This window comes from Anas platyrhynchos, chromosome 25, assembly GCF_047663525.1.
Source record: "Anas platyrhynchos isolate ZD024472 breed Pekin duck chromosome 25, IASCAAS_PekinDuck_T2T, whole genome shotgun sequence".
Taxonomy (NCBI): domain Eukaryota; kingdom Metazoa; phylum Chordata; class Aves; order Anseriformes; family Anatidae; genus Anas; species Anas platyrhynchos.
The window spans coordinates 2,999,493-3,025,735 of record NC_092611.1 but is presented as its reverse complement, the minus strand read 5'-3'; the positions used below and the strand labels follow the sequence as shown (position 1 = coordinate 3,025,735).

At 51.9% G+C, this 26,243-nt stretch overlaps 1 protein-coding gene across 2 annotated transcripts; it reads right to left on the bottom strand.

Moving 5' to 3' along the window:
* Positions 1 to 1,245: 1,245 nt before the first annotated feature.
* Positions 1,246 to 25,857, bottom strand: DCPS (decapping enzyme, scavenger). Of its 2 annotated transcripts, XM_027444267.3 has the most exons (6): positions 25,614 to 25,855; positions 25,299 to 25,467; positions 15,500 to 15,645; positions 8,747 to 8,860; positions 3,727 to 3,837; positions 1,246 to 1,698 (listed from the first exon to the last, which is right to left on the bottom strand). In XM_027444267.3, exons 1-6 carry the CDS (start codon positions 25,824 to 25,826, stop codon positions 1,432 to 1,434), a joined length of 1,020 nt encoding a protein of 339 aa, XP_027300068.3. In that variant the 5' UTR covers positions 25,827 to 25,855; the 3' UTR covers positions 1,246 to 1,431. The 2 variants fall into 2 exon arrangements, with proteins under 2 accessions (XP_027300068.3, XP_071883840.1); XM_072027739.1 differs by lacking the exon at positions 3,727 to 3,837 and having other exon boundaries at positions 25,614 to 25,857.
* Between the last annotated feature and the right edge of the window lie 386 nt (positions 25,858 to 26,243).

Here is a 26,243-nt window from a genome sequence, read left to right as displayed (position 1 = left end):
TGGGTGGGTCTGTGAGTAACACGAAGGAAACCCCACTCAGAGGTCACTCCAGCTTTCTTGCCACATGCCGCATTTTTGCAGAGAAATAAGCAAATCCGACAAGAGCCGGCTGCATTCAGATGCTGTGCTTCTCCCTGCTGCTAAAAGGTACCAGGGAACTGCCTGACCTGAATTTTTATTAATCAGATGAGAACAAAGCCGTGGGCATCTCTTGTGATGCTACTTGCAATCAGGCTCTGGACCACCCCATTGCAAGGCAGTGCTGTGTGGCACACAGAGCAGCCCTGGAAACAACAAATTGCATCTATTTTTCCCCCCAGAGGTAAGGGGTGAGAAAAATAATAACAACAACAAACCCGAGACCTCCGTGGTGTGCTGCAAGGAGTAAATAACCAGGATAGACAGCAACACAATTCCTGTAATTACCTCCCGAGTTAGCCACGGACCAGAAACCAGAGCCCTCTCGGGCAGCAAGAACTCGTGAGGCTGTCCGAGGTTTGTGCCTGGAAGATGCTGAGGAGCTGGTGGCTGGGCGGGCAGGACAAGCAGCTCGCACCCCACGTTCCTCACCTGCAGGAGCTCCTCCCAGAGCACTTCCCGGGGAGATGCAGCCCCCTGGGAACACCACAGCTTGGACACCAGCCCGGTTCTCTGTTCGGCCACATGGCCGGCTCTGGAGGCTCCTTCCCTGGACCCCGTGGCCACAGGAGGGATTCACCACCCTGGTGGGAGGAGGAACAGGAGTAGCAGTATTTTTTAATTGAGCGTGCTGAGGAATCTGAGCGAACCCTTGAGCAGCCTGTGTCAGGGAGGGGCTGCCCTTTCAAGTGAGCTCATTTAAGCTGTACGTATGATTAATTAGCAGCTTAGAAGTGATGGCTCGGAGGCCAGGGATCAGACAAGTCACTTTTGCCTTCCACGGAGCCCATGGCATCTGGCCGGCAGGGGCGAGGACTCGATTTAGTCATTCACTTGGAGCAGTAAAGCCCTTCCAGCCCCAGGAAAGCTGAAATCCTGTTCCCAGGGGTGAGCCCATGGGAGAGAAGTGAAGCCTTCCAAGGACAGTGGCCTTCCTTGGAACCATCTTTGGTTTTTTCACCAGCCCCACATTTGCTGGCCAGGCTTCTGGGTGGAGAAGATGGATGTGTGCAGACCCTCCTGCCCAAATGCTTCCACTCCCTCCCGCAGCCCCGGAGGAGCGCAGACCACTGCTACGTGTCTGGTAAAAACACCACACCAACGGGGTTACTCAATCAAGGTTTTAATTGACTTGAGCAGAAGGAACAGTTTCCATAGCAATGGGCTGTCGGCCCCAATTTGTACAAAACCCAAGTATAAAAAGAAAGCAACAAAACCCTTTAAAAAAAACAGACACAACACATTTATTAAGATAGAAAGATATAAAAGCAACCCCACACTGGCTCTGCCAGCTCACACTCTTCCTGCCTCCTGGAACTTCTTAAGCAGAGGTTCATCAGCCCGCAGGGCGAAGGTCAGGGCCCGTTTCTGGTAGTAGGATGAGTCCAGCACCAGGTTGTCGATCACGTCTGCCAGGAGATGGGCTCTCTCCACAGAGGTGCCCGGGGCATCATAGCCCAGAGCAGTGAAATGCACGTGCAGGTGGTAGTAGGAGGGCTGGTAATGCAGGTAGATTCGCAGCTGGGATCCAGGCACACCAAAGCGCTTTACTATGGCTTCCTGAGGAGAAAAACGGGTCAGGAAGGGTAACGTGCAGCAGAGGCAGGGGTGATGGGGAGCAGGTGGGAATAAAGACCCCAGACGGATGGAAAGGAGAGCCCCCAGGTACCATAAATAAGGAGAGAAAGGCAGAGAGTGACCAGCCTAACTCTGGCTGGCAATGAGTTTGCAGAAGGATTGAAATGGGTGGAGAAGCTTCAGGCAGTGAAAACATCAAAGGAAGCTGTTAAATAAACACCCCACCAAGAGGGGAGCCCCGCTCACACGCCCTGCTGTCTGACAGCCAGGAGCAGGGGGGCCTGAGTCTCCTGTTAGGCAAAGGAAAGACAAAAAGGAGCAATTTCTGCTTCCTCCATCCTCACAGCAAGAGAGATGGGGAAATTTGGAAGGGCAGAGCCCTCATCCTCCGGCTGCCCCACTTCTCCGTACCAGGACGTGCTCTCCGCTCTCGCTGTTTTCCATTCCTCCCTTATCTCTTCAGCTCGCTCAGCAAGTTACAGGATCCCGTTACCAGCCAGTGTAATTAAAGCTATAAACAGCAACAGCAAACTCCAACACACCGGCTTGGTTTGCTGCTCAGCACACTGCAATCCCCTGACTAATCTCTTAATTGATCTCTGTTTTCCCCAGTGTAATTAGTTTCCAAATTGAATGAATTTCCAAAAATGAATGCAGTGAAGGGAAGAGGAACTATCACACACCGATCTATACGGCCCATTACCGAGCATGCCCCGGTGTTGGGCTGGAAAAGTCACCAGCCAGAGAAAATGGTCGAGGTCAGACAGGAGGCTGCTAGCACAGGAGGATAAGCTCAGCTCTTGACGTGTGCTGCACCCCTGACGGGGGAGAGAGGTGAGGTGCTCGCTGCCCGTGGTAAGCAGTCCCAGTTCCAAGGCAGGCAGTGGTCAGACTTTGTTCCCAGCCTGGCTGCCAAAAGGAAGAGGGTGTTTTCTTCTCAAAGAAGAGCAAGGCTTTGCTCCAAAGGGACGGGCGGTCTCCCAGACAAGTCCACCACCTCTCCAGCCCCTTCCAGAAAGATGTTTCCTTCTCCTGGAACACGCCACACCAGCACGCAAGCCCAGAGACATAACAGCATGAGGCTGGAGGCAGCAGTATGCAGATAGCACTGCTCTCAAGCTATGGAGGAGAGCCTCAGCCCCAACATCAGGACTCAGCACCACGCGGTGACGTACAAACAGACATCTGGTGGCTGCAGGAGGAAAGAAAAGCCACCAGGGTCTCCAGAAAGAGATGCAGGGAGGGCAGCATGGCCAGGCTCGGCAGGGCATTGCTGGGAGGGGTTTCCCACAGCAACAGACCCTTGTAAGGCAAACAGAGAGCACACTGCCCACAGGGCAGGCTCTGCTCTGGTCTCAGGAAGGGAAAGAGGCAAGGGAGGCATTCACACCTCCCCCCCACCATCTCCCATGAGAGGGGCTAAATCAAGGAGGAAAGGAAACCAGAAAATGCTTCCCATGGCCCTACGGAGACTTGCTGCTTTGCTAGGCACCGAGCCCTGGTCAGTGCCTGGAGCAGCCCAGGACGCCTGTAATGTATCTGGCCTCAAGGGCACAGAAGTCAGAGCGCGAGGCAGGATTTAAAGCGCCCTCTTTTCATTAGTGCTCCATTCCCCCCTCAGCACTGCCCAGGGAGACCCATCAGCCTGCCACTGCAGCACAGCGTGTCCCCACCTTGGGGGGCCACCCAGCACGGCACAGCAGCAGCACCCCCAGGCACCCCTCTGCTCCCCACTGCTGCTGCACGTGGCAACGCCGCACAGGGCAGCAGCTGCAAGGAAAGTCACTGTCAACTATTAACGGATGGCCCCTGGTAGGCACAGGGCTTGCACTGCAGCACAATAACGTGAAGGACCTTGGGAGGGAAACGCTAGCATTTCTCAGCTGCTGGTCTGCACACAGCAGGTGGTTCTTTGCCAGAGCTGGGCTCGCAGCCACCCCAACTGCTGGGGAATTCAGGCAGGGACCAGAGCAGCGCAGCAGCCCAGGCGTCTGCTGCCCTTGCGCTCACCTTGCCTTCCTGCAGGATGTTCTTCAGCAGAGGCAGGTGCTCCGCTGTGAGGTCCCGAAGAGACTTTACATCCCGGCGCTGAACGAGGGCTATCAAGTAGAGGTCGTACAGCTGCGGACAAACAGACACAGGATGCTGATGAGGCTGACAACAGAACGAGCAGCGGAGACTTGAGCACGTTGGCCCCGACACACCAACATGAGCTTTCTACGCTGTGTCACAACACAGACACACACGTGTGCTCACTACCTGCTGTCTTATTTAACCATTGTCTAAGCTGGGTGGAATCCCAGCTGAGAACCCCTGTGTGAGATGCGTTCACCTACAAACCCCGTGTGTTTTTAATAACCCTTTCTGGACAAATTGTTTTTTTTCAGCTGTTGGAACAGTAACAAACAGAAGACAAGAGCTTTCTCCCAGACAATAAACATATGATCACAAATTTATTCTCACTTTTAAAGGCAGATAAAGCAAACTTTTTCTACTGTAAACAGCGCTTGTAGTCACTGGGTTTTATTTCACTGCTCCAAGATGAAAACAGTCCCCGAGCCTCCTCTACCCCTTGTTTCCCCATGTTTCAGCCTTCACAAGCACTGCCACCTTCCACAGAAATAACCCGCTTCTCACATCTCCTCAAGCGTTTCAGAAGCACTTTTCCCAGTACGCAGCAAGCCTGAAGACCCCTGCACAGGGCAGGAGAGGCACCAGGTCTGTGCAGGGCTGCAGCCGCCCGAGGCACGGAGCTGAGCGCAGCCTTTCTGCAGAGCAGGCGGGTGGCTTATCTCCGTGCCCCGGCGAGGATTTACACCGCATTCCATCGGCCACAACTGCGACTGTAGATTTTTCCGAATGAAAAGCTTCCTATATTTCCACTGCACAAACAGCGGGCCACTTTCCAGTCGCTCCCGTTCTATAAATAACCGTTTTCAGGATCTAATCATCCACCTGACAGCCCCGCTGCAGTGAAATACGGCCGCTCAGCAGCTCTCAGCCAGACCTTTGGCACCTCCGGAAGCACTTACCGAATTAAACGTTTAACAGAACACAGGGTCGTGGATCACTGTATGTCAAAAATAAATAAAAATCAAATGCTCAGTCAGATCATTGTGTGGCATTGCTGCACAGGGGATAATAAACACGGAGATGAAGTCCCTTTTATAGGGATCTGACTGTGCAGAGAGGCAGAGGCAGCCAGAAGGACACGACAGAGGCTCACACACCATTAACAGAGATGATCTGTAGCAATACCCGCAGTTGCACGTCACCCACACCTGAATCTACCTGTGCTCTCTGTGCTACGCTGTGTTCTGGCAAGCAGTTGCCCGAGGCTACATCTTCAACTGCCTCTATTTCCGAAACCGAATCCTCCTGATAAACAACCCCTCTCTGCAGCATTTAATCCCTGTCTCCTTCAGTTTACTTAGAGGTTTTCTAACGATATAAACACGAAAGCAAAGGGTTTAGATATCCAAGACCCAGCAGATCTTTTCAGGGTTATAAGAAACCCATCTGGCTATTCAGAAACAGATGTTTATGCCAAAAGATGCTTGCAGAACCCTGTCTTGGGACTCTTGAAATACAAAGCTTTTATTTGCCTCCAGCCAACAAAGCAATTCTCATGGTTTGATTTGATTCTCAAAGCAGCCCTGTGCACAGCTCCAAGAAAGATGGTGTATCAAGTTTGTCTTCTTCAAACCAGAGCTGGCTCGCAGGAGAAAAGCAAACATCCCCTCTCCTTAGAACAACATCTGTATGTTACTGTTTGAAACAAATAAGCCTGTTGCTAAAAAGGCCCTCAATGATGTCATGCACAGCACCATTTCAGGCAACGCCTCAGGGCTCCTGCGGGTTTGAGAAGAGGAAAAAAGCTAGAGGGATCTAAAACTGGCCTTCCAGCCGCATGTTTAACAAGAACTTGATTCCTCTGCACAGGCCAAGCTGTCAAACCGCTGTTGCAGTCTTTTTTAGGTGTCAGCTTACCCATGCTAAGCATGGCCAGCTGATCCTGGCCAGCCGCCCGCTAGCCTGCAGCTTGATGGTAGACAGAGGCACCGAAAGGCTCCAAGGACGAGGAGGTCAAGGCAGCCGAGCAAGCCTGTCCTGCAGCCCACTGCTGTGGGCAGGAACCGGGCAGGAAGGGACGCTCCAGCTTGGAGCACTTGCTGGACCCCGCCAGGCAAGGCTGGTCCTGCAGGTGGGGCTGAACCCGCACTCGCAGGCATCGGCAAGGGCAAATCCTGTGCTCCAAAGCGGCAAAAAAAAGATCCAAGAAAACTCAAAGTGCTACCAAGGACTGTCAGGTTGACTAGCAGCAGCCATTCCAGCCTGCAGGAGGTCAGCAGCAAGCGGGAAGACTTCAAAACACAAACAGGAAACCTTCCTCCCATCCATCAGCCTGAAATAACTACAGGTGAATTTGCAGGATTTGCAGGCAGAGCACAAGGCGACACTGTCAAACAGAATTCTAAGCCCGTGCTCTGGGGAGGTTCGGAGAGTCCTGCTGGGAGCCCCATCTCGCTTCCCTAATTTAATTTAGTAGCCTACGGCTGTGAGCCGCTGCCGGCAGAGCGTGCTGATGAGATGAGTCGAAATCTGAACATCTGAGGGCTTTGAAGAGCAGCTGCAGGGATGAGATCTGTTCTGACAGGTCCCACATTTAATCTAATACATTAGGACTTGAGACACATTGGACCCAAACACATTCAGTGTCTGTCAGAATACAATTTATTTATGCCAATGACTAAATTAAAAGACGTACCCTCTCTGCTGAGCACACATCCAACTTCCTGCAAGGCAGGAAAAACAGTCCCAGTCCTCCTGATGACAAACAGGAGACATGCACATACCCTGCTCAGCACAAAAGGCCAAGCTGCACACAAAAGCCTGTACGAAGAGCTCACAAATAAGACTTCCCTTACTCCGCAGCTTCTCCTCCTTAAGGAACTCCCCTGCTGCAGAAACATTTTTCTCAAATTAAAATCATTTGTACACGGCTAGCAGCAAGCTCAGCAGTTCACTGGTCCGTTTGCATTTTCCAGGCGTGGGATGTTGAGCACGCCTGTGAGCACTGACATTAAGCCCTGCTTGTTTGGTAGGATCCAACGGGAGGATGGAGGGAACCAGTGCTCACAGCAAACCCTGAGGCTACCAGGTTCAGCCGTGGCTTGGCGCTGCCCGCAGCCAAGAAGAAATATCTTGGCTCAGAGACAGAAGTCAACACCCCTTGCTGGGACGCTCTCTCATCTGCCTGGGAAAGAGACATTCAGCTCAAGGGGCTATAAATCCTGAAGGCCACAGATGTAGAAAATAAAGTCCAAGCCCTTGTCTCAGGGTAAAGAATCACAAAAATCATCCAGGAGTCCACACCTCTGGTTTTTTTAAAACACAGAAAGCATCCAGCTATCAACAACTCCCATCACCTAGAAGAAAGTACCCACGTGTAAGGCACTGAACTCCCCGACACCTCCCCAGTCCTTCCCCGGAGCCTGGAGGAGCCAGGGCTCGAGGGCAGGCTCTGCCCCAGGGCCAGCTGCTGTGCTGCTCCAGAGGCAGCAAGGGCAAACGGCAAGGGCAGCTGTGGGGAAGAAATCAAGAAAATCCTGTTCGGCTCACACACACACATTAAAAAAAAAAAAACACACACAAAAAAGCCACAGCAGCATGGATAAACCTCCCCTGAAGACAAATCCTACCATCTAAGTGCTCCCTAACCGTACCAGCTCTGAAACCTGGATACAGCAGGTCTCTAGAGAAAACTGAAGTACATCTTCCAGCCCATCTGCCTCCAGTGCTGATCCGAACCACTCAGTTTGGTTCCAGTGAGTGAGAATTTACACTAAGACTTTGCTCAGAGCAAGGAAAAGGACAGCACATTGCTGCCAATTAACTTTTTGGGATCACTATGTATTGCACCATCCTGCAAGTAAAGACACTGAACGGCACGAGCAAGGCTGCAAGCCTGCAGCGTGTCGCCCGCTTCGCACACTGAAGGTCGCACCTCTGGGGGAACAAGTGGAAATGCAGGCTCAATTACTTGCAGGAACTTGGCAAGGGATTTCTGGAATAGCTGATGTGTGGGGAATTCACCCTGTATATGGACTACCCTGCAGTAACTTACGTGTCCTCACCTGGTCATTCCCCCAAGTAATTTAGCACCAGACAGAAATCAATTCCCCTGCCTCCCGACCTCCCCCTGGCTCAGCACAGAAACACGGAATTGCACTGTGGTAACAGCTCACAAGCAGGACTATTTTTAGTTCCCATTTCTAAGTTTTCATCAAATGGTAAATCTCCCTCGCTGCCACCTGCAGAAATGTTTTGAGGATTAGAAACATGAAGGACTTTTTGACTCCAGCGAGTCAACGGGTGCAGGCTTGGAGCCTTGCTTCTTTGAGCTTTGGGTATTTCATCTCCGCAGGCACGCTGTGGGCCTTGATGTCTACAGGCCACGGAGGTACCGCAGGAACTGAGCCAGAGGCAAAGGAAATAATGAGCCTCTCAATTTAGGATTATAGCCTGGGCTAAAACCTCTGAATCTCAACAAGTGACCACTCCAGCGAGGGGTTAAGCAGCTGCTCATAAGCTAACAACCATCTGTTTGATATCATGTGCAGGAGAGTTAATTGGAACAACCGAAGGACAACAACACATCTGACTGATTTATGCCTAACATTTAGGCTTACAAAAACCCAAACAAACAAATTCATCAGGAACAAACAGGCATCTGGACTTAGGTTCAAACACATCATGACAATACTCAGGCCAATACAGGAAAGAGAAAGTGAAGCTAATAAATAAATCACTGAGCAAGAGTGAGGACAGTCTGTGTTGTGCAGTGCCCACATGTGATAAAAGGCCCTGAATCACTGGCAGCATCACTGGTTAATGACAGTGTGAACAGGAAGGATACATTCCCCTACTAAAACTTTCATTAACGTGCTATTAGTAATACAAAAGGGGACACTTCCTCTGTATTACCTCTAAACAAGCAACATCCCCTCAAAAAGAGTAGCTAACAAACCTGGTTTTGATTCCACTTAAAATCTGGAACTAGAACAAAGCCGTTGGAGGGATCTTGGTTTTCATGGATGATTCGATCAGCCTCAGCTTTCTTCTCCAGGATATTATATACCCACTGAAAGAGAAATGTGATTTATAAACCAGCAGATAAAGTAAACTCAGGTACATTTAACCCAAGCTCATGGATTACTTTGTATTTACTGCAAGTAGAATATAAAAAAAAAAAAAAATCAACAACTTGATTTTAAGACCAAATAAATTCCTGGCCAACAACATTTGTAGTTAATTATCCATAAAAAACTCCAACAAACTCCAGGCAATTATGAGCACTTCAGTTAAAAGATACCTCCCTGACCCCACTGCATGGCACTGCACTGCTGGCTAGCTAAATTATTCAGGGATTTTTGTTTACCTCTCAAGCATTAAGAATTGGCCACAGCTGGAGATGAGGTATTGAACAGGGATGGTTTAGTCCAGTATAAAAATCGTTACATTTGCCTGCAAGAGGATTTGGAGACAATTCTTCCTGACAGGATCGAGTCCAGTATCCTCCAGCCAGATCTGGCTGCTTGGCCAGAGTCTGAGTGTGCGCAAGGTCCCAGATCGGGTCCTCAGTCTGAGGTGCCCAACACTCAGGCTCCGACCCCAAGCTCTAGCACTAAACAAATTCTTATTAAATGGGAACGCTCACACACAGAACTTACTGTCTACTACTCAGACAGCCCATTTTCTTCTATAACCAAAAATGGTTTTAAATGGTTTTAAGTGAGCCTGACTCCAGCCACGCAGGCTGACTCAGCTGGCTAAGTGCTAAGCTCTCCAGCCAGCACATTGTGCTGCCGCCCTTCCTGCCACACGAACTTCTGCAACGCCACCTTCATGAGCTCTTCCTGCAAGTTTTGCCAAATTACTGTCTGATGGTCTTGCTTGTCATTCGCACCTTTGATTAATGGGTTGTCTGTAACAAGAACAGACTTCTGAAAAGGAAGCCAGACTCACTGCTTGCGCGGGCATTGAGCAAGCTCAGGCAGCACGAGCTTCCTCCTTCCAGCAATGAAGGCGAAGAAACCTTACCTCAGGGCAGCGGGGCGCAGCCTGACTCAGCACCCAGAAGGAAATACGCAGCCAAGGGCTCCAACCTGGCTGGTTTAACCCCAGCAAACTGAGAGCAGAGCCCAGCGCAGACCCCAGAGCCTAGGTCTCTCCCTTACCGCTGGGACAAGTGCCCACACTTTTGCTTCTCCGTTTGGGGAGACAGCTGCGGACCACTGCAAGCACAAAAACCCCTGAGGGGCAGCAGCTCTCCTCTTCCGCGCTCCCCATCTGTCAGCAAACAGGCACGAGCACCCAGACAGAGCAGCCTCCTCACCAGCATGAGCAATGGCACTCCTGGAGCACGCCAGGCCCTAGCAAGATCGACAGAGGCTGAAGTCAACTCGTCTGGGGCTCAGCAGACGTCTCTCACGGCTCTGAATGCAGCTCTGGGCCTGTTTACACCTTTTACCTCCCACGCTATGCTGAAACCTTTACAACTAGCTCTGGAAAGGAAACTCAGCTGATTTTTCCATTCGGAAAGGAAGCAGCGCATTGCTTGCAAGCCTGAGGTTGGATACAGCTCCTGCTGCTGGCAGCTAGCACTCTCTGGGTGAATACGAAAGGCCTGTGTTTTCTTGGGCAATGCATGTCTCTTGGTTTCCTGACTGATTAGAAAACAGCTTGCTGCTCTTCTTTCTCTATGTTTAAAGCTTCAACCTCCAGGTTGCTTGTAATCCTTGCTCTGGTTATCCCCCTACATTCCTCAGCAGCTCCAGTTGGGCTGCTGGGAAGGAGAACAGAAGGACGTGGGACCTCAGACCCCACAGAGAAATATTTCCCCCCTGCAGCAGGACCTTCAGAGCAAAGCACCATCCAGAGACAAGTTTCTCCTATGAAATGGAAGAGGACAGGAATAAATGGCAAAGTAAAATCTGCAGAAAGCATCTTTATATCTACAAGATTTCTTTTCCTGCTAACAAGCTGCCCACCTGCTCTAAACATCACCTGCCAAATGAAAAGTTTTACAGAGAGAACTGCCACTTGGTTTCCTCTAATTGCTAACAGCCTTGGGGTTTTATTGAAGGCTCCCAACGTTAACCAGGTTTCTAGATGATAGGGCAAGATGGTAGAAAATGGCTAGGCTTTGAAAGCTGAAATTAGTTTGAAACACCAATTGTTCCTCCCCCAGTCAGTCTCTGAAGAAAGAAATCCTGAGACAACTAGGTTGTAGAAAGAGCACCCCCAGTTGTTTTAGTGTTAGGGAGTGTTTAGGATATGGACAGACATCTAAACCAGACACAATACTCATCATCACCACGCTCATCTTCCCATCAAGCTTAGGTACAGAACATTTCTGTTACCCCAGGTGGGTACAGAAGAATGGAGCTGTTGCCAGTCCTGCAGACACACCAAGCGAGCTGGGTCAGTGGCAGTTGTGCACGCCAGATGCTCAAGATAAAAGACAGCCCTTTTGGGAACTGTCAGGAGTTTAATTAATCTAATCAAAACTTAGGATCATGGTGAACTGACCTGAATACATCTCCTTAGGGACAAACGAACCTCTCCTCCCTTGATCCTTTTTTTCCTGCTTAAATTTCTGGTCTTTTCTCCCTAGCAGTAATATCCTAGAGAAATTCAGATCCTCAAAGAGATTTTGGAAAGCGTGTCACAAGATCGCTGTGCTTTGTGACCCTAGGAGAAAAGCAGGGCAGGAAGCTCTGCAGGAAATGAAAGTTTGCCATTTACTTTTTTACACCTCCTCTTTTGAGAAGTGCCAAGCTATCAGTACCTTAATAAGCTCACTGATCAGATGAGCTGAATTTTACACCAGTGCTTCCTCATGTGACCAGCAGGGATCAGCTGGCTGCTCTTGCTGTTTCCAGCACAAGCCTGGGGAGGACAACACATGTCCAGAAGCTGGGACCACAATAAAACTATTATGCTGAAAGTATCCACGCTTTGTGTTCTCCAGGCAGAAAACAGAGCCTCCTCTGTAGTCCTCCAGTACTTCTGTTACCCTTGATATTTCCTCTGCCTCTTTCCAAAACCACTTAAAGACAAGAAACTGCACTACCAAATGACAGAGGTCAAGGACTGACGGTCACACCATGCTGACCGAGATCTCTCAGCGCAGCTAAGGCAGCTGCTCCCAGTGGTAACCAGGAACATGTTTCCATGCACCTACCTAAAACAGAAACCAGCTCACAAGCACCCGGTGGAATGGGCAGAGAGAGAGCTCAAGCAACTTCTAAAGGCTGCTGCTGCGGCAGGGAACTTCACTGCCTGCAGAGCAAAGGCATGGAGAAAACATTTGTGCATGTTGCTATAGGGTGCCAATGGACTCTGCTGTTTCTCCAGCTAATAAATGCCTCCTGTACATCACTGGTGTTGCAGTCTGACTGCTGCAAGAAACCTGAACAATGGAGCGAAAAAAAGTGAGCGGTGAGGAGCAATTGAGTGCACACTGCAGCTTGCAAGGTGCCTCCTGGCACTAGATGCAGAAAGTAAGATTCATGTTCATCTGCAAGTGATTAGGGAACAGACATCACAACAGCAAACCCCGTTAACTGTTCTGCTGCTGTTCAGGAGAGCAGAACAAAGGTGTAAGGAGAGGATACCCAAGACCTGGTGTTTGGCTTTTGTTTGAGATAAAGGAGTTCATTTTTAATGGATGGCCTCAGCAGACCCTCACCTGCAGTCAGCTGGAGAGGGCACACGCTTCCCTCATCAGTGAGTTGCAGAGGCAGCATCACAGGGGAGAGGACGCAGAGGCCACTGTCTGGCTTTAAAAGCTGTTCATGTTGCTTCCTGGTTTCTCTTTCATGGCAGTGGCTGCACAGATTAGATACATAAGCAATCAGTTTATTTTAATGCACTGAAAAAGCAGTAATCAATTACTCAGTAAGCCTAGCATTACAGGCTGCACAGGCTGGCATGAATTGGTCCCTACAGACTTGTGTTCCTTCTAAAGACAAAAGATGAGGTAGGGGGAGGAGTGGTCAAGAAGGAGATAAAAGAAGAAACAAGTCCATTTCCACTGCCTGGGGTGAGAAGCAGACTGAAATTCAGCTTCTCCCCATGGAATATGGACCAGAGAACTGAAAGGCATATCTGTATGCAAAGCACTACAAGCAAGTTGTGATGCAGGAAACCAGTCTTTGCATTTCCACAACACCCAAGAGACACATGAAAGGCCCAGCAAATAGCACCAACACCCAGGGAACCATCCTTGTAGAAGGAACATCCCAACACAGAAAGCCTACAGAAACCCTGAGAAACACACTCCGGATACACCTCCAAGGGAAACGTTTTTCTGTAATGGTGCAGAAATGCCACAGAACAGAAGGAGAGCTATACTGGAGGAGCCTAGGGGAAAGAGTCTGGTTTAGCATTGCTGAGATTACCCAAAAGGTCAGACTGCCTCAAGAAAGTATGATAGTTAAGCGGGTGTTTTCAATGGGACAGGCAGCCTCACAGCTCAGACATCTCAAATCATCTGCAGCTGGCCACGTCTGCTCAACAGGCCCCCAGCCAGAAGAGGGTGAAGTACTGGGGAGCTGACAATCCACAGGAGGTGCAACCAAAAGGGAGATGGGGGCAGAGCACTGCTGATCCATGTTGGTAAAAACCGCTGCCTCGGACTTCCAGAGGGCAGGCTGAACTGTTCAGGATGCTGGCAGGGAGGGTCCCTTCGGAGTCTGCCTGAAAGGCAGAGGGGACCAGGAAAGCTGGATGCTCCTCAGGAAGAAAGTCTTCAAGGTGCAGGAGCAGGCTGACCCCATGTGCCATAAGATGACCTGGTGGGGAAGAAGACTGGTGTGGCCGAACGGGGGACTTTTGCTGCGTGTCTGGAGAAAAAGAGAGTTTATGCCTGGTGGAAGAAGGGGCAAGCAAGGGGACAAGCAAGCTGCTGGCATATGCAGGGAAAAAATCAGAAAGGCTATAGCCCAGCATGAGCTCAACACGGCCACTGTGGTAAAAGACGGCAAAAAATGTTTTTAGAAATATATTAACGGTAAGAGGAGGACCAAGGAGAATCTCCATCCTTTACTGGACGTGGTGGGGAATGTGACTACTGAGGATAAGGAAAAGGCTGAGGATCTTAATGCCTTCTTCACATTTATCTTTAATAGTCAGTCCAGTTATCCTCGGGGTACTCAGCCTCATCTGGAAGTCTGGGATGTGGAGCAGAATAAACCCCCCACGCCCAGTCAGCACAGGTTCATGAAAGGCAAATCCTGCCTGACCAACCTCATCTCCTATGACCTGTGACCCTCCTGGGGGATGAGGGAAAGGCTGTGGATGTAGCCAACCCAGACTTCAGCAAGGCCTCTGACACAGTCTCCCACAGTGTCCCCCTGGAGCAGCTGGCAGCCCATGGCTATGAATGGTACACTCTTCTGCTGGGTTAAAAACTGGCTGGATGGCCAGGCCCAGAGAGTGGTGGTGAACAGAGTGAAATCCAGCTGGTGTCTGGTCCCCAGGGGTGTTCCCCAGGGGTGGGTGTTGGGGCCCATCCTCGTTAATATCTTTATTGATGAGGGAATTGAGGGAATTCCCTCAATTGAGGGAATGAGGGATGAGGGAATTGAGGGCACCCTCAGTAACTCTGCAGATGACACCAAGCTGGGGGGAAGTGTCAACCTGCTGGAAGGTAGGAAGGCCCTGCAGAGGGACCTGGACAGGATGGGTCGATGGGCAGAGGCCAAGGGATGAGGTTCAACATGGCCAAGTGCCCGGTCCTGCACTTTGGCCACAACAACCCCATGCAGTGCTACAGGATGGGGCAGAGTAACTCGAAAGCTGTGCAAAGGAAAAGGATCTGGGGGTGATGATTGATGCTCGCCTGAACATGAGCCAGCAGTGTGCCCAGGTGGCCAAGAAGGCCAACGGCCTCCTGGTTTGTGTCAGGATCAGTGCAGCCAGCAGGAACAGGAAGGTGATCTTGGAGGCCTTTTCCAACCTTAATGATTCTACAATTCTAGGAAATTCTTTACTCAGAGAGAGGTTAGGTATTGTAACAGGTTGCCCAGAGAAGTTGTGGATGCTCCATCCCTGGAAGTGCTCAAGGCCAGGCTGGATGAGGCTTTGAGCAACCTGGGCTGGTGTAGGTGTCCCTGCACATGGCAGGGGGGTTGGAACTAGGTGATCTTTAAGGTCCCTTCCAACCCAAACCATTCTATGATTGTATGGGCTTCTGAGGAGATATTTGGCAGCCCAGTATGTTAAAGAGGGAAACCAAAGGCAGCCAGAGCCCTGCCCCTGTCCCTAAGGCTCCTGCAAATGTCAAGCTTTGCAGAGTCTGTTGACTTCAAGGCACATTTTCAGCTCTGGTTTGGCCAGAGGATTTGGAGACTGCAGCATGCTGTAACTGCAGTGCACGAGGCCTTGAGCAGCTGCTGGTGCTCCTGCAGGCACAGCCTCTGGCAGCTGTGGTGACAGGAAGCAGCCATCAGGCTGCAGACAAGAATATCAAAATCAAGACTGCTAAAAAAAAAAAAAAGAATAAAATAGGTTGAGAACTGAGCTTTTTTTCTCCTGCCCCCAATTCCCACCATCCAAACCCATTCCAGTACCAGCACAGCTGCAACCCAGCTTGTCAAAGTTGTCAAATGGTGTTTGACACACCACTGCCTGAAACACCTCTTCCTTCAGACTCCTCCATCTCTGCAGAGGGATGCAGAGCCACAGGAACCTGCGGAAACAGCAGTGCCCCTACCTGGATGCTGAAGCTCTGGGACTGGATGAAGGGCAGCGTTATGTTCTTGTAATCCTCCCAGCTTTCACGGATGAGGTGCACTTCTTGGCGGAGATACTTCTGAAGGTGTTTCTCTGTGGCAGGGTACACCACTGTGGTTTTTATCTCTAGAAATAAACATTTTTACTGAGTTATAATCACAGATGAAAGCCAAGTTACTCCCTTTAGTTCCTGATAAATCCTTTCTTTTTCCCCCTCTAATAAATGCCACACTAACACATTTCAGAAAGATACCATTAAAATAGCAGGGGGGGAGCTGACACAGAAGGCAGACAAGTACTTGAACCTGCAGGGCTCCTTCTGCTCTAAAGGAGAGGAGGCTGCTACAGCTGCAGACGAGGAGCAGAAGCTGACAGCACAGCCAGAGCCTGTATTTCCAGTTCAGGTGGAAGGGTACTCTGTGAGGAAAGGTTTTTCCCACGCTCACTTTTCAGACGTATCAGCAGCATCAGCACAGATCTGGGGCTCCCAGGGAAGAGTTTGTGTGCAGTCAACTAGGACAGAAACAGCGCAAAACAACACTACCCAGGGCATTTTCCTCATTCTTAAATCTGAATCTAATCGGATATTATCAGGCAAGCACTCTGCAACTTTCTCCAGCCACCAAAGCAGACACCACGTGAGCTGCACACAGCAGGGCTCCGCCAGGGGCTGGCACGAGGAGCTGCCAGGCTTGGGAACACCAGGACAGCCGCCGTCCCCAGGGACCGCCTCGGGAAAGCCACCAGCGGGGCTGGCAGGCAGGGACAGGGGAGCCAAGGCTGCAGGAAGATGGAGCTGAGCCTGCTCTGGATGCAGCCCACGTAACGCCAGCACACCTCCCTGCGCTGCCTCAGCTCAGCAGCCGCCAGAGAAACCTGCTTCCAGCCCACCCTGCACATTGCAGTCAGCTGTAAAATGAGGAGAGGGAACTGGACGCAACCAGAAGTGTTGGCGGAGGAGAGGACCCACACCATGGGACGCAGGGGCTTTCCAGATGAAGCCAGGAGCCTCCTGAGGTCTTTGGGAAGCTCTGGCGCAGCGAGCAGGCCACCAGGAGAGCAGAGCAGCTCACCTAGACTCCTGAACTGCCTGGGGACACACCAGCGTGCTTGGAAGCGGCAGCTGAAAGCAAGACTTGGGGAGATGGCAGTGTAGCCATGAGCAGACTGGAAGGTGGTTGAGCTACTCAAGCACTGGAGAGCTGCTCTCCTGGGAGAGCCCCAATCCCACTTTGTTCCCCTACTTCCATCCCGCCGCAACTGCCTCGAGCAGGATTTGTCTCAGGGCTGCAGCGCCGATCCAAAACACCGAGGCTGAGGTGCCAGCAGTCAATTCCACATCAGCCCCTAACAGAGACAGGGACAGGCCCCAGCAATGTCGGGGAGCGGGGCCTCACAGCCCCAGAGCAGACCCACTCCTACCTTTCCAAAAGCTTTGTTCTTTAGTTTGTGTGTAGCTTCATTCCAGCTGTCCAAATTCCCGCAGAGGGAGGCTGCTAGAGCTGCTTTCTGATTGCAAACAGGCAGACTTGAAGCAGCTCAGCTCCCCAGCCAGCTCCAAGATGATGCAGCCTCATTTTGCAGGAGTTGAAGAGCCAAAACTCTATTTGACACAGCTTGGAGGGTCCTTCTGAGCACATGCATGCTGTGTTTGAGAGCACACCATGGCTGTCTGCTTCTAGAGAACAAGATTAGGACAGAGTTTCTTCCATTTGGGTAAGGAACAAAAAGCTCTGAAGCAGAAAAAACAGGACAGGCGCCTCATCAGCCCCTCGTGAATTCAAGCAGCAGAGCAGCTGGGACAGCAGCACGACCCTTGGTGTGCACAACAGGCAGTAGAAGGGATGCAGGAAGAGAGAAGTAGGAGAAACAGACACCTCTGCAGTGAGAGGTGATCACACCCTGACCCCAGCCAGCCCCCAGCACCCTGTCCTGCTCCACCGCATCCAGCTTAGGCTACAAGCCTCACAGCAGCCTGCTGCTCCCGTGTCCTGAAAGCTTCCTCCATTCATAATGCAAAATGTAACGTGGAAAGGATCATTCATCTCCTCTGAAAGCTTCTTTCAGCTGCGGAGCTAGGGACAGCTTTGTACTTCTCGTGAGCAGCCGTATGTATGATTTCCCGGCCATCCCCTCTGCCCCGCAGGCAAGGCTCTTCGCTAGCCCTTGCCCTATGCCAAACGCGACTTGCGGGAACAAAACCTCCTTGTGCACAGTGACTGGCAGCATTCATTCAGCACAGACCTTGGCTCGCAGCGTCTCTCCGGAGGAAGGAGTCCCTGATGACTTCCCGGGAGCACGCGGACAAGATAAGGGCTGGCACCGCTCCTTTCCCAGAGCTCCTGGCCATAAGGGTGCCCAGCCCCGAGGACAGAAGGCCGAGGACAGAGGGACACATCTGGAGCCAACAATGTCTGATTAACGCGGCCAGATGAGCTCAGGGAAGAGGGCTGGATGATTCACTGTGTTCCCCTGCACCAGCCGACCAGCAAAAAGCGTTTAGCTGTTCAACAAAAGGAAAACAATTTCTGTTTGCCTCGAGATTAAAACTTGGAGGTGTGCTTTCCATGCCATTACACAGCGAGGTGCACTCTTGCATCCTGACCCAGCAGCTCTCACCTTGGCAGCAGAACACCAGGAAAATTTCCCTCTTTGCCCGAGATTGGATGCGCGACAGAGCCTGCCACAGCACCAACGGGGGCCTCCACCTTCCCAGCCAGCGGAAAGCTGGCATCGAATTTAATGCTGGAAGGCAAAAAACACCTCACAACTCGAAACAAAACCAGGGCAGCAATCAGATCTGCGTGAAGCAAGGGGCAGGAGTCCTGCTATTTATAGCAAACAGGCCCCAGCCCCCAGCTTGTGCCCAAGCTCTGTGACGCCTTTTGCTGCTGTCAGAAAGACCCCGGGCTGCGCACCACCCACCAAGCCACTCACCAACCAGTTGTGCCTCGAGCTTTAAACACGTATATATGTTAGCCAGACACTGAATATAAATATCTATTTGCTCTTGAAGCCAGGATCAGGGTGGAATCTTTTTTGTTTTCTGGTTTCTGTTTTTTTAAGGTCAGCGCTGCACAAGCTGGGAGACTCTGCCTTTTCATTTCATGCCAAGCCCAGCTTAATGAAATCCACAGGAAAATGCTGGTAACATGAAATATGAAAATGCAAACCACAAGGGCAGTCTGGTCTGATTCCCACCATACACATGTTCAAACAAGGTTGTTTTCCAGGACTCGATTAGCACTTCTAGTGGGATGATGTAATTGCAGAAGACAAGGCTGCAGCTCCTCCACTCCTCACTTAAAAAAGACAAAAAAAAACCAAAAAGCACTGGGGAAAAACAGAAAGGCAAGAGATAAAATGCCAAGATCGGCCTTCAGCTGAAGCGTCCACAATCTAGCTTTATATCCCAAAACAAGGCAAGAGCACGGAAGTCCAGCAAACCAACCCACGCTGGGGCTGGTGACAAATGCAACACGTGCGCCTGCGCTGTCACAGAGCCGCAGAGCTGCTGGGCAGGGATTGCAGAGCATCTCCCCAGCATCCTGCAGGAAACTGGCCCTGCTGCCTCCCAGGCTGGGGGAGGCCACTCTTGGTGGAGACAGCCACTTAATGTACTTTAAAACATAATGCAAGATCAGAGAAACCCTTAACGCACAGCTGTGGTCGGGCAGCAGATGTTTTGAAGAGAGGGAAGAGATTGCGGTTCATTAATGATTATTTCCCTTCTAGAGGTCTCATCAACCCTCAAACGCCCCAACACTGCTAATTAACATAAATGACTAAGGCCAGAGAAGCTGCCTGAAAGATGTTCAGAGCCTGACTTTCATTAGGAGCCCAAGCACTCGCATTCAGGATGCGAACGCTGCAGCCCCGCTCAGCCACAGAAAGCATCCACGCTACAGATGCCAGCGAGACCGTGCTCACTCGCTGCTAAATCTTTCCATTTGCGGGCAACCAACCACACTCATGCTTCATTTTAAAAGCTGCCCTGCTCCTGACAGGCTCCACATGCATTAAAATACCACGTACGATGCCATATGGGCACAAACTAGCCGGGAAACAGAAGGCAAAAAAAATCACTGGACACATCTTGTGGTTTTTAGGTTGCTAAAGGGTCAGCGAGTGTCTCTGCTTGCATCTGAGCCACGTCAGCCAGCATGTTCCTGAACGCCAGCCCCAGGACTCCACAAAATGTCTGTGGCTTACTCTGGAAGTCAGGACTGCCTGGCAATTAGCTGGAGGTACCTAAAAAAAAAAAAAATATAGGTGTAATTGCAGGAACCTGAATGAACACATGCCAGAGGTACTCCAGTGGTACAGAACAGCTGTTTGGGCAGCTCACCCTACAAAGGGGGTGTTTGAGGGAATACTCTGTGCCTTTGGCTCCTTGCCCACGAGAAAATGGAGCTCAGACTGACTAGAACCAAACAACTTCTCCCCTCCCCTGCCAGAAAGGAGAGCAAAACACAACCCAGCACACAAACAACAACAACAACAACAACAAAAAAAAAAAGAGCCAGCCGGCTCAATTTGGGAAACTTAATAGATAAAAGGGACTGAACAGAGCTGTTGCCAGAAGCAGAGGACAAAACATGTTGCCCCAGGATCTCTGTGCTTTCAAAGTGAACCAGCTAAGCCAACTGCTTGGCTCAAGCTGTCCTGAGATTTCACACCAGTGAAAACAGTGAGGAAGAGGTCAGGGAGACACACTGAGATAATTTGTGCACGTTTCTCTCATCTCACTCAAAAAACTCAGAGGCAGTGTTCAAATGGGCCACTGTAATTTATTTTTTGGCTGTTTTAAATTAATTTAAGTGTGCTGAGGAGTTGAGAGAAGCACGAGGGGCAGGAACAACCTGATTCTGTTTCTGGGTGGGGGCATTTTTTTCTTCCCTTTGCTAAAAGGAAGCTGAAGTGGTGCTTTGGTTTATGATCTACACAAGGTAAGTGCCCTGCACAGGCAGCTGAAGGGAAAGTTACATTTGCAGTCTTGCAGATTTTTCCTCCGCAACATCTTTCTTGTTGCACACATCTTCCTGCGCTGTCCCCAGCTTCTCCTTTTAACTCAGACCCAACTAAACAACGTGCAACCTCCCCCTTTCCCCTCTGCATCACCACCCTTTATTTTTGGCTATGATGACCGCTGTGCAGTACTCCAGGTGAACACCTACTTGAACCTACCCCTGATCAGGTACCACCATGCTTCGTCACAGCCGGGTGGGGTTTCCATTACAGAACAAAACAAAGGCGCACACAGCCAGAGAAGGCTTTCAAGAGCTCACGCAGTCTCCAGGGCCAGCACATGCCAGGACAAGCCAAGCGTGCTGCTGGGGACTCCTGCCAAGGTTGTCTGGCCTCTGCTTCTCATCCACGGACGGAGGAGGACGTGGTGGGCTCTGGCTGCAGCAGTCACAGCGTAAAAGAGACAATTTCCAAATCACCACCTCCTGAAAACTGGGGTAAAGCACAGTAACACCTCCCACCACCTCCCAAACCAGCCCTCCCTTCTCTATCCTTTCTGCAACCATCTAACACCCCTCTCCGGCCCAAGCACTGCTCCAGCCTCCGGACTGTTATTTACAGCTCAGGTGGGCAGCTTGCTCTGCTGGGCGAGCCCCGTGGGCAGGCAGAGCAGACAAACACAGAGCTGCAGGCTCCAGGAAACGCAGACCTTCCCGGTGCAGCTCATGCAAGTGTCTCCAGCTCCTGCTGCCTGAAACCAGACACTTTCTGGGCTCAGGAATGCAGGAATATGGATCACTTCCTGCATGACTGAATAGTTTCCCCACTGCCTTCCACGCTCTTCCCTTTCTCCCGCAGTTTCTCCACCCTGTGTTGGAGAGCTGGAGCCGGAGTGTCTCCCAGTACGCTCATTTTTAGACTATGAGCTGGTGAGCTTCGGTCTGCAGCACAGGGACAGGCTGTGCTTGTGAAACGGCAAGTGACAGGGAGCTGCAACCTGCCAGCCACTGCCGTGTGTGGCAAACGGAGACTCCTTCCAGCGCAGGGCTGACAAAAGCCCTTGAACCACGCTAGCACGGCTTTGGTGCCTCCAAACCCAACATCCCCCAGCAGCCAGGCAAAACGGGGCTGCGCCGCGCTGGAAAACACAGCCACTGCTTCCCAAACAGATGGGCAAACATCACCAGGAGCTGGATGCTGTTAGGGAACGTCTTGCTTAAACCATCTAGCTTTTGCAATCGATCCTTTGGCACTGCTCTGAAAGCCCTATTTCCCCTGCTATGAAAGCAGCCCTTGCCCTCGCTGGCTGGTCACAAGGCTGCGGTTTCCTCTGCCAGCATTTCACGCCTTCAGACATCAGCTGCCTGATAAATCTAGGCAGGAGCAAGGGGCAGGAAAAGAATCGCACTGATACTTAAGCACGGCAAGAGCTTAAGCAAGAGGGATATTCTTCCCTCGCCCTCCCTATCAGTCAATGTTACGCTGTTTGGCAAACACAGGGAAGCGTTTACAGCTCTGCTCCACAGACCCACACAGCTGATCTCCAAACCGCTGCCCTCAGCACCCACTGGCTAGCCTAAATCAAAGTTGAAACACTTCCTTTTTCATTATTAGACCAGATATGATTAGAGGGCATCCCACCACCCCTGCCAGCAAACTCATTGATCACTGTGATCAAACTGGTTTTCAGATTTCAAAATTTCCCATTTTGCCCCCTAAGAGTCTGCCCCAGCAGCCAGTAAGCCTGATGAGCAGAGCACGCTGAGGATGAGGTCCTGTTCCTGCTGTCTCCACATGCCCCCCCAGCCAGGACCCCCTCTGGCACGCTCTCAGCCCCAGAAAGCTCGTCCGCAAGCCGTGGCTGCCACACACCACAATTCTTATTCCCAGGGCAGAGGGAAGCCACTTGCTCGAGGTGATGTGCATCTTTTAAACTGCCTCTTCCATACCTGCCCCACAAAGCTGGGCCATGCAAACAAAGAGACTTGCCCAGCCTTGCAGGCTCTTTTACTAGCAAGACAAAACAAGCTTTCATCACGCAGAGCTGGCATTAGCTTTAGTCCCTGGACGAAACAGCATCTAAACAGCTTAAACAACAAGGCGGGAAAAGGGTGAAGAAAATATCCACTTTCGGCTATCAAGAAGCCCAAGCTGAACGTGGAACCTCCCGGAATCTCTCAGCCATAAAGGCGATATTGAGAAATGTGCTCTGACAAAGTGGGAGACCTGGAGGCAGCTAACTGAGACACAGACAGCTCCTCCACAGGCTGCTCTGCGCCATCTGTGCCCAGGTCCCAGCTGAGTGCAGACTTTACCAGCCACCTGCAGCTCTGTGGTGCTCGGCCCAGGCAGTTTGCTGTAAGGGGGGCTTCGCCTCACCTTCGGAAAGGAAGGAGTTCAGTCTGGGGGCTTCGCTGCCCTCGACATGGAAGCTGAAAAATCCCCGGGGCAAATTCCTGTTCTGCATGACACAGCGACCCAGGGCTTTTCAGTGGAACTGGGTGAGGACAAAGTTTGACCTTTTCTGCAAGGTACTGCATTCGGACCATGGGGAAGTGCATACCTGCAAATGCCAGGTGGTAAAACCCTAACACCACAGCCAAGAGACCAAGTTAGACCCCAAGCTAGGTCTTGCTAGGTCTCCACATGATGTCCAGGGATTTCTCACAAGCCCTGGCACTGCACACAGCCTTAGAGGAAATTCCTCATCCTTCATTTTAAGGTTTATTAGCTTTACTCCTTGCATCAACTCCTTTCCTGGGCCATGACTCAGCTCAGAAGGACAATTTCCTTCTTATACCAAACCTGTTTCCTCCAATGCTAAGTGTCCTGGGGTGCCAGCGCAGCGGCCTGAGAGCTTCTCAAGCGAGATACCTGCAAAAGCAACTCAACACAGCATCACGACACCCTGCAAGGAAGGGCCAGCCTCACCACAGGGTCAGGAGCCAGACAGCTGCACCTGCCCATTCCTCAGGCCAGGAACTCCACACTGCTCCTGGATGGTCAGAGATACGTGGAGCCAGGCACAGGGAAGCCTGGAGCAGTTTGAGCTGCCGCAGGGTTGGTTGTAAATCAAAGACCTCAGCTCCTTCAGCACCAAATTTCTTCAAAGGAAGAGCTAAGCCTTTTTGAACGTCAGCGCACAGGCCTCAGACTGCCAAGGGAGACATCTCCCAGTCCTACTTATCATTCACCCTGCTTGTATTTTCTCTGGTACTGATGTGCTGGCGTAGGAAACTGGGGAGACCGAACAGTCCAGCGCAGAGCCCTGCGGGGCCAGCTGGGGAGCAGGAAGCAAGGATGCTCCGCGTTGTCCGGGGGCATGCTGCTTCCAAACCACAGCAGGCGCACCCCTGGTAATGCTTCTGCAAATCCTGCCTTGGAAAGGCAATTTTAAAGGTGATTTGAAAGACAAACTTCTGCCAAAGAATGCCGTGGGCTTATTCCTTCTCACAGCCAGAAGAGCAGCGGCACGGTCACATGCAAGCACAGCAGCAGGTTTGGCACGAAAAGTAGATACCAAAGCTACGCAGGAAAGGGTCACAGCGCAGAAGCACTGATCAGGAGGAGACATCCATTAAGTCAGACACAGGAAGAAAGTGACTTTTACCAGGGTGGCTGAAGGTTAACTCTCCCCAGACACACTGTTAAGCACCCGAATGCACGGCTGCTGGCCTGACATCAAGCTGTAATAGCATTTCTGCTGTCAGAGCAGCAGTGGAGTTGTGTAGCCCTGTAACAAGACAGTGCAAGCACGCCAAGAGCACCCAGTGCTCTCTGTAGGCTGGAGCGAGGTCCCGGCATTTCGGTGTTGCAATGCCACCTCGTGGGAACTGCTGCCAGCTTTCACTCCACAATCCTGTCAACGGCCCAGGGCACTCTCAGCAGCCACTGCATCGCCGTGTTTTCCTGCCGCTGGAAGGTTAAGGCCAAAATTTCCAACTTCAAGTTACCTGCAGAAGAACACGAGCTTCCAAAGCCAGACAGTGCTTCCTCCTAACACAATAGGAGCTGCACTAAAATAGCAGCATTTGGAGGAAGACATGTGCATTGTCCTGAAAATTTGGGACCACAACAACTTCTTACTTTAAACTAGCACTTTGATTAATTTTGACTACATTAAACCTATCTGGTTATCATCACATTTACAGCAGCATTGATGCATAATTAATCACTGCACTTCCAGAATTAAAACAAACATAAGCATTAAATCTAAGCAACAGGACAGCCAAGAAAGCACACCCCTCCATCAGCAGCTGAAGGGTGCCACAGCCACAGAAGACTTTTGATGGCAATGAAAATCCATCTCACAGGCCAACATCTTCCCAGGATGTCTTCAACCTGCTCATCTGACCTCACCATACTCGGCTGTTAATCAGGAATTTGTAACGCAGGGATGTGTGAAATCACCAGGGAGCAGCCCGAAAGGCAGAGACACACCAGGTGTCTGCCTGCACGCATCAGACCCCGAGGGCTACCAGCATTTAAATTCCCATTCCCATCACGTTAGCTGCCTGTCCTTGCAAGGCAACACCGGGCAATGAAAACACAGCACAGGAGATGACGCCTCGGAACGAGCAGAGGCCAACACACGTGTTCTGCAGAGAACATTTTCGAAGCAACCCTTACGGGGAGGGATGACAGCTAACATTACCCAACACCTCAAACAGAACAGGCAGCTTTCAGACACAGGAGGCTGCCTCCACCTTACGGCAAGGTGCAGGGTGATGGCTGCAGGCCACCAGCCGTGTGAGAGCAAGCCCCGGGCCCCCACAGGCCAGGAGGGAAGCGCTCGGGGGCCCAGCACTCACCGCTCAGCTCGGGGGGAGGGTAGAGGCGGTAGGTGCTGTAGATGTCGTTGGCCATCTGCAGCTCCAGCTTGGTGTGCTTCCTCAGCAGCTCCTCGATCTTCTCCTCCTGGAAGGGCGTCTTCTCCAGGATCAGCACGGCGTCTGTGTCCTCCCCCGAGGGGCCGGTCACCTGCAGCGGGCGGGAACCGGCACGGGGAGCTCCCCACAGCCCCGAGGGGCCGCCTGGCGGCGAGCAGCCCCCCGATACCGGCCCCGACCCCCCCCTCCTGCCCGCTTCACGCCGCCGCCCCGGCTCTCCCCACCTCCCCCCGCTACCTGGCCGTGCACGAAGGCCGCCTTCTCCCGCGCCGAGTCCCGCAGCAGCCGCCGCAGCCGCACGGAGCTCAGCGGGAACGGGGCGCCGGGGCCCGGCTCCGCGCCCGCCCCAGCCCCGGCCCCGGCCTCAGCCTCGGCCCCATTCCCGGCCGCGACCCCGTCCCCGTCCCCGGCCTCCGCCCGCCGCCGCTTCGGCTCCGGGCCCTCCGCCATGGCCGCCGCCGAGAGGAGCGGCCGTGCCTGGGGACTGCGCCCCCTGCCGGGCCGGCGGGCTCCCCGCACAGCCCCGGGGCGGCACAGGAGCCGTGAGGGGGGGACATCGGCCAGCCCCGCACCTGCGGACCTCACAGCTCCCGCCCTATAGATCCAGCTTCATGGGGCCATGGGACCATATACAGCCATATCCCTGCCCTATAGATCCAGCCTCACAGGGCCACAGGCACATATATACCCATAGACCAGCCCTACACCTCCACGCCTCATAGCCCCTGCCCCACATATTCAGCCTCACAGCTCCTTGGGCACATATACAGCCATATCCCAGTCCTATAGCTCCAGCTTCACGGGGCTGTGGGCACATACAGACCCCATAGCCTGGCCCTACATCTCCAGCCTCGTAGACCCTTATGG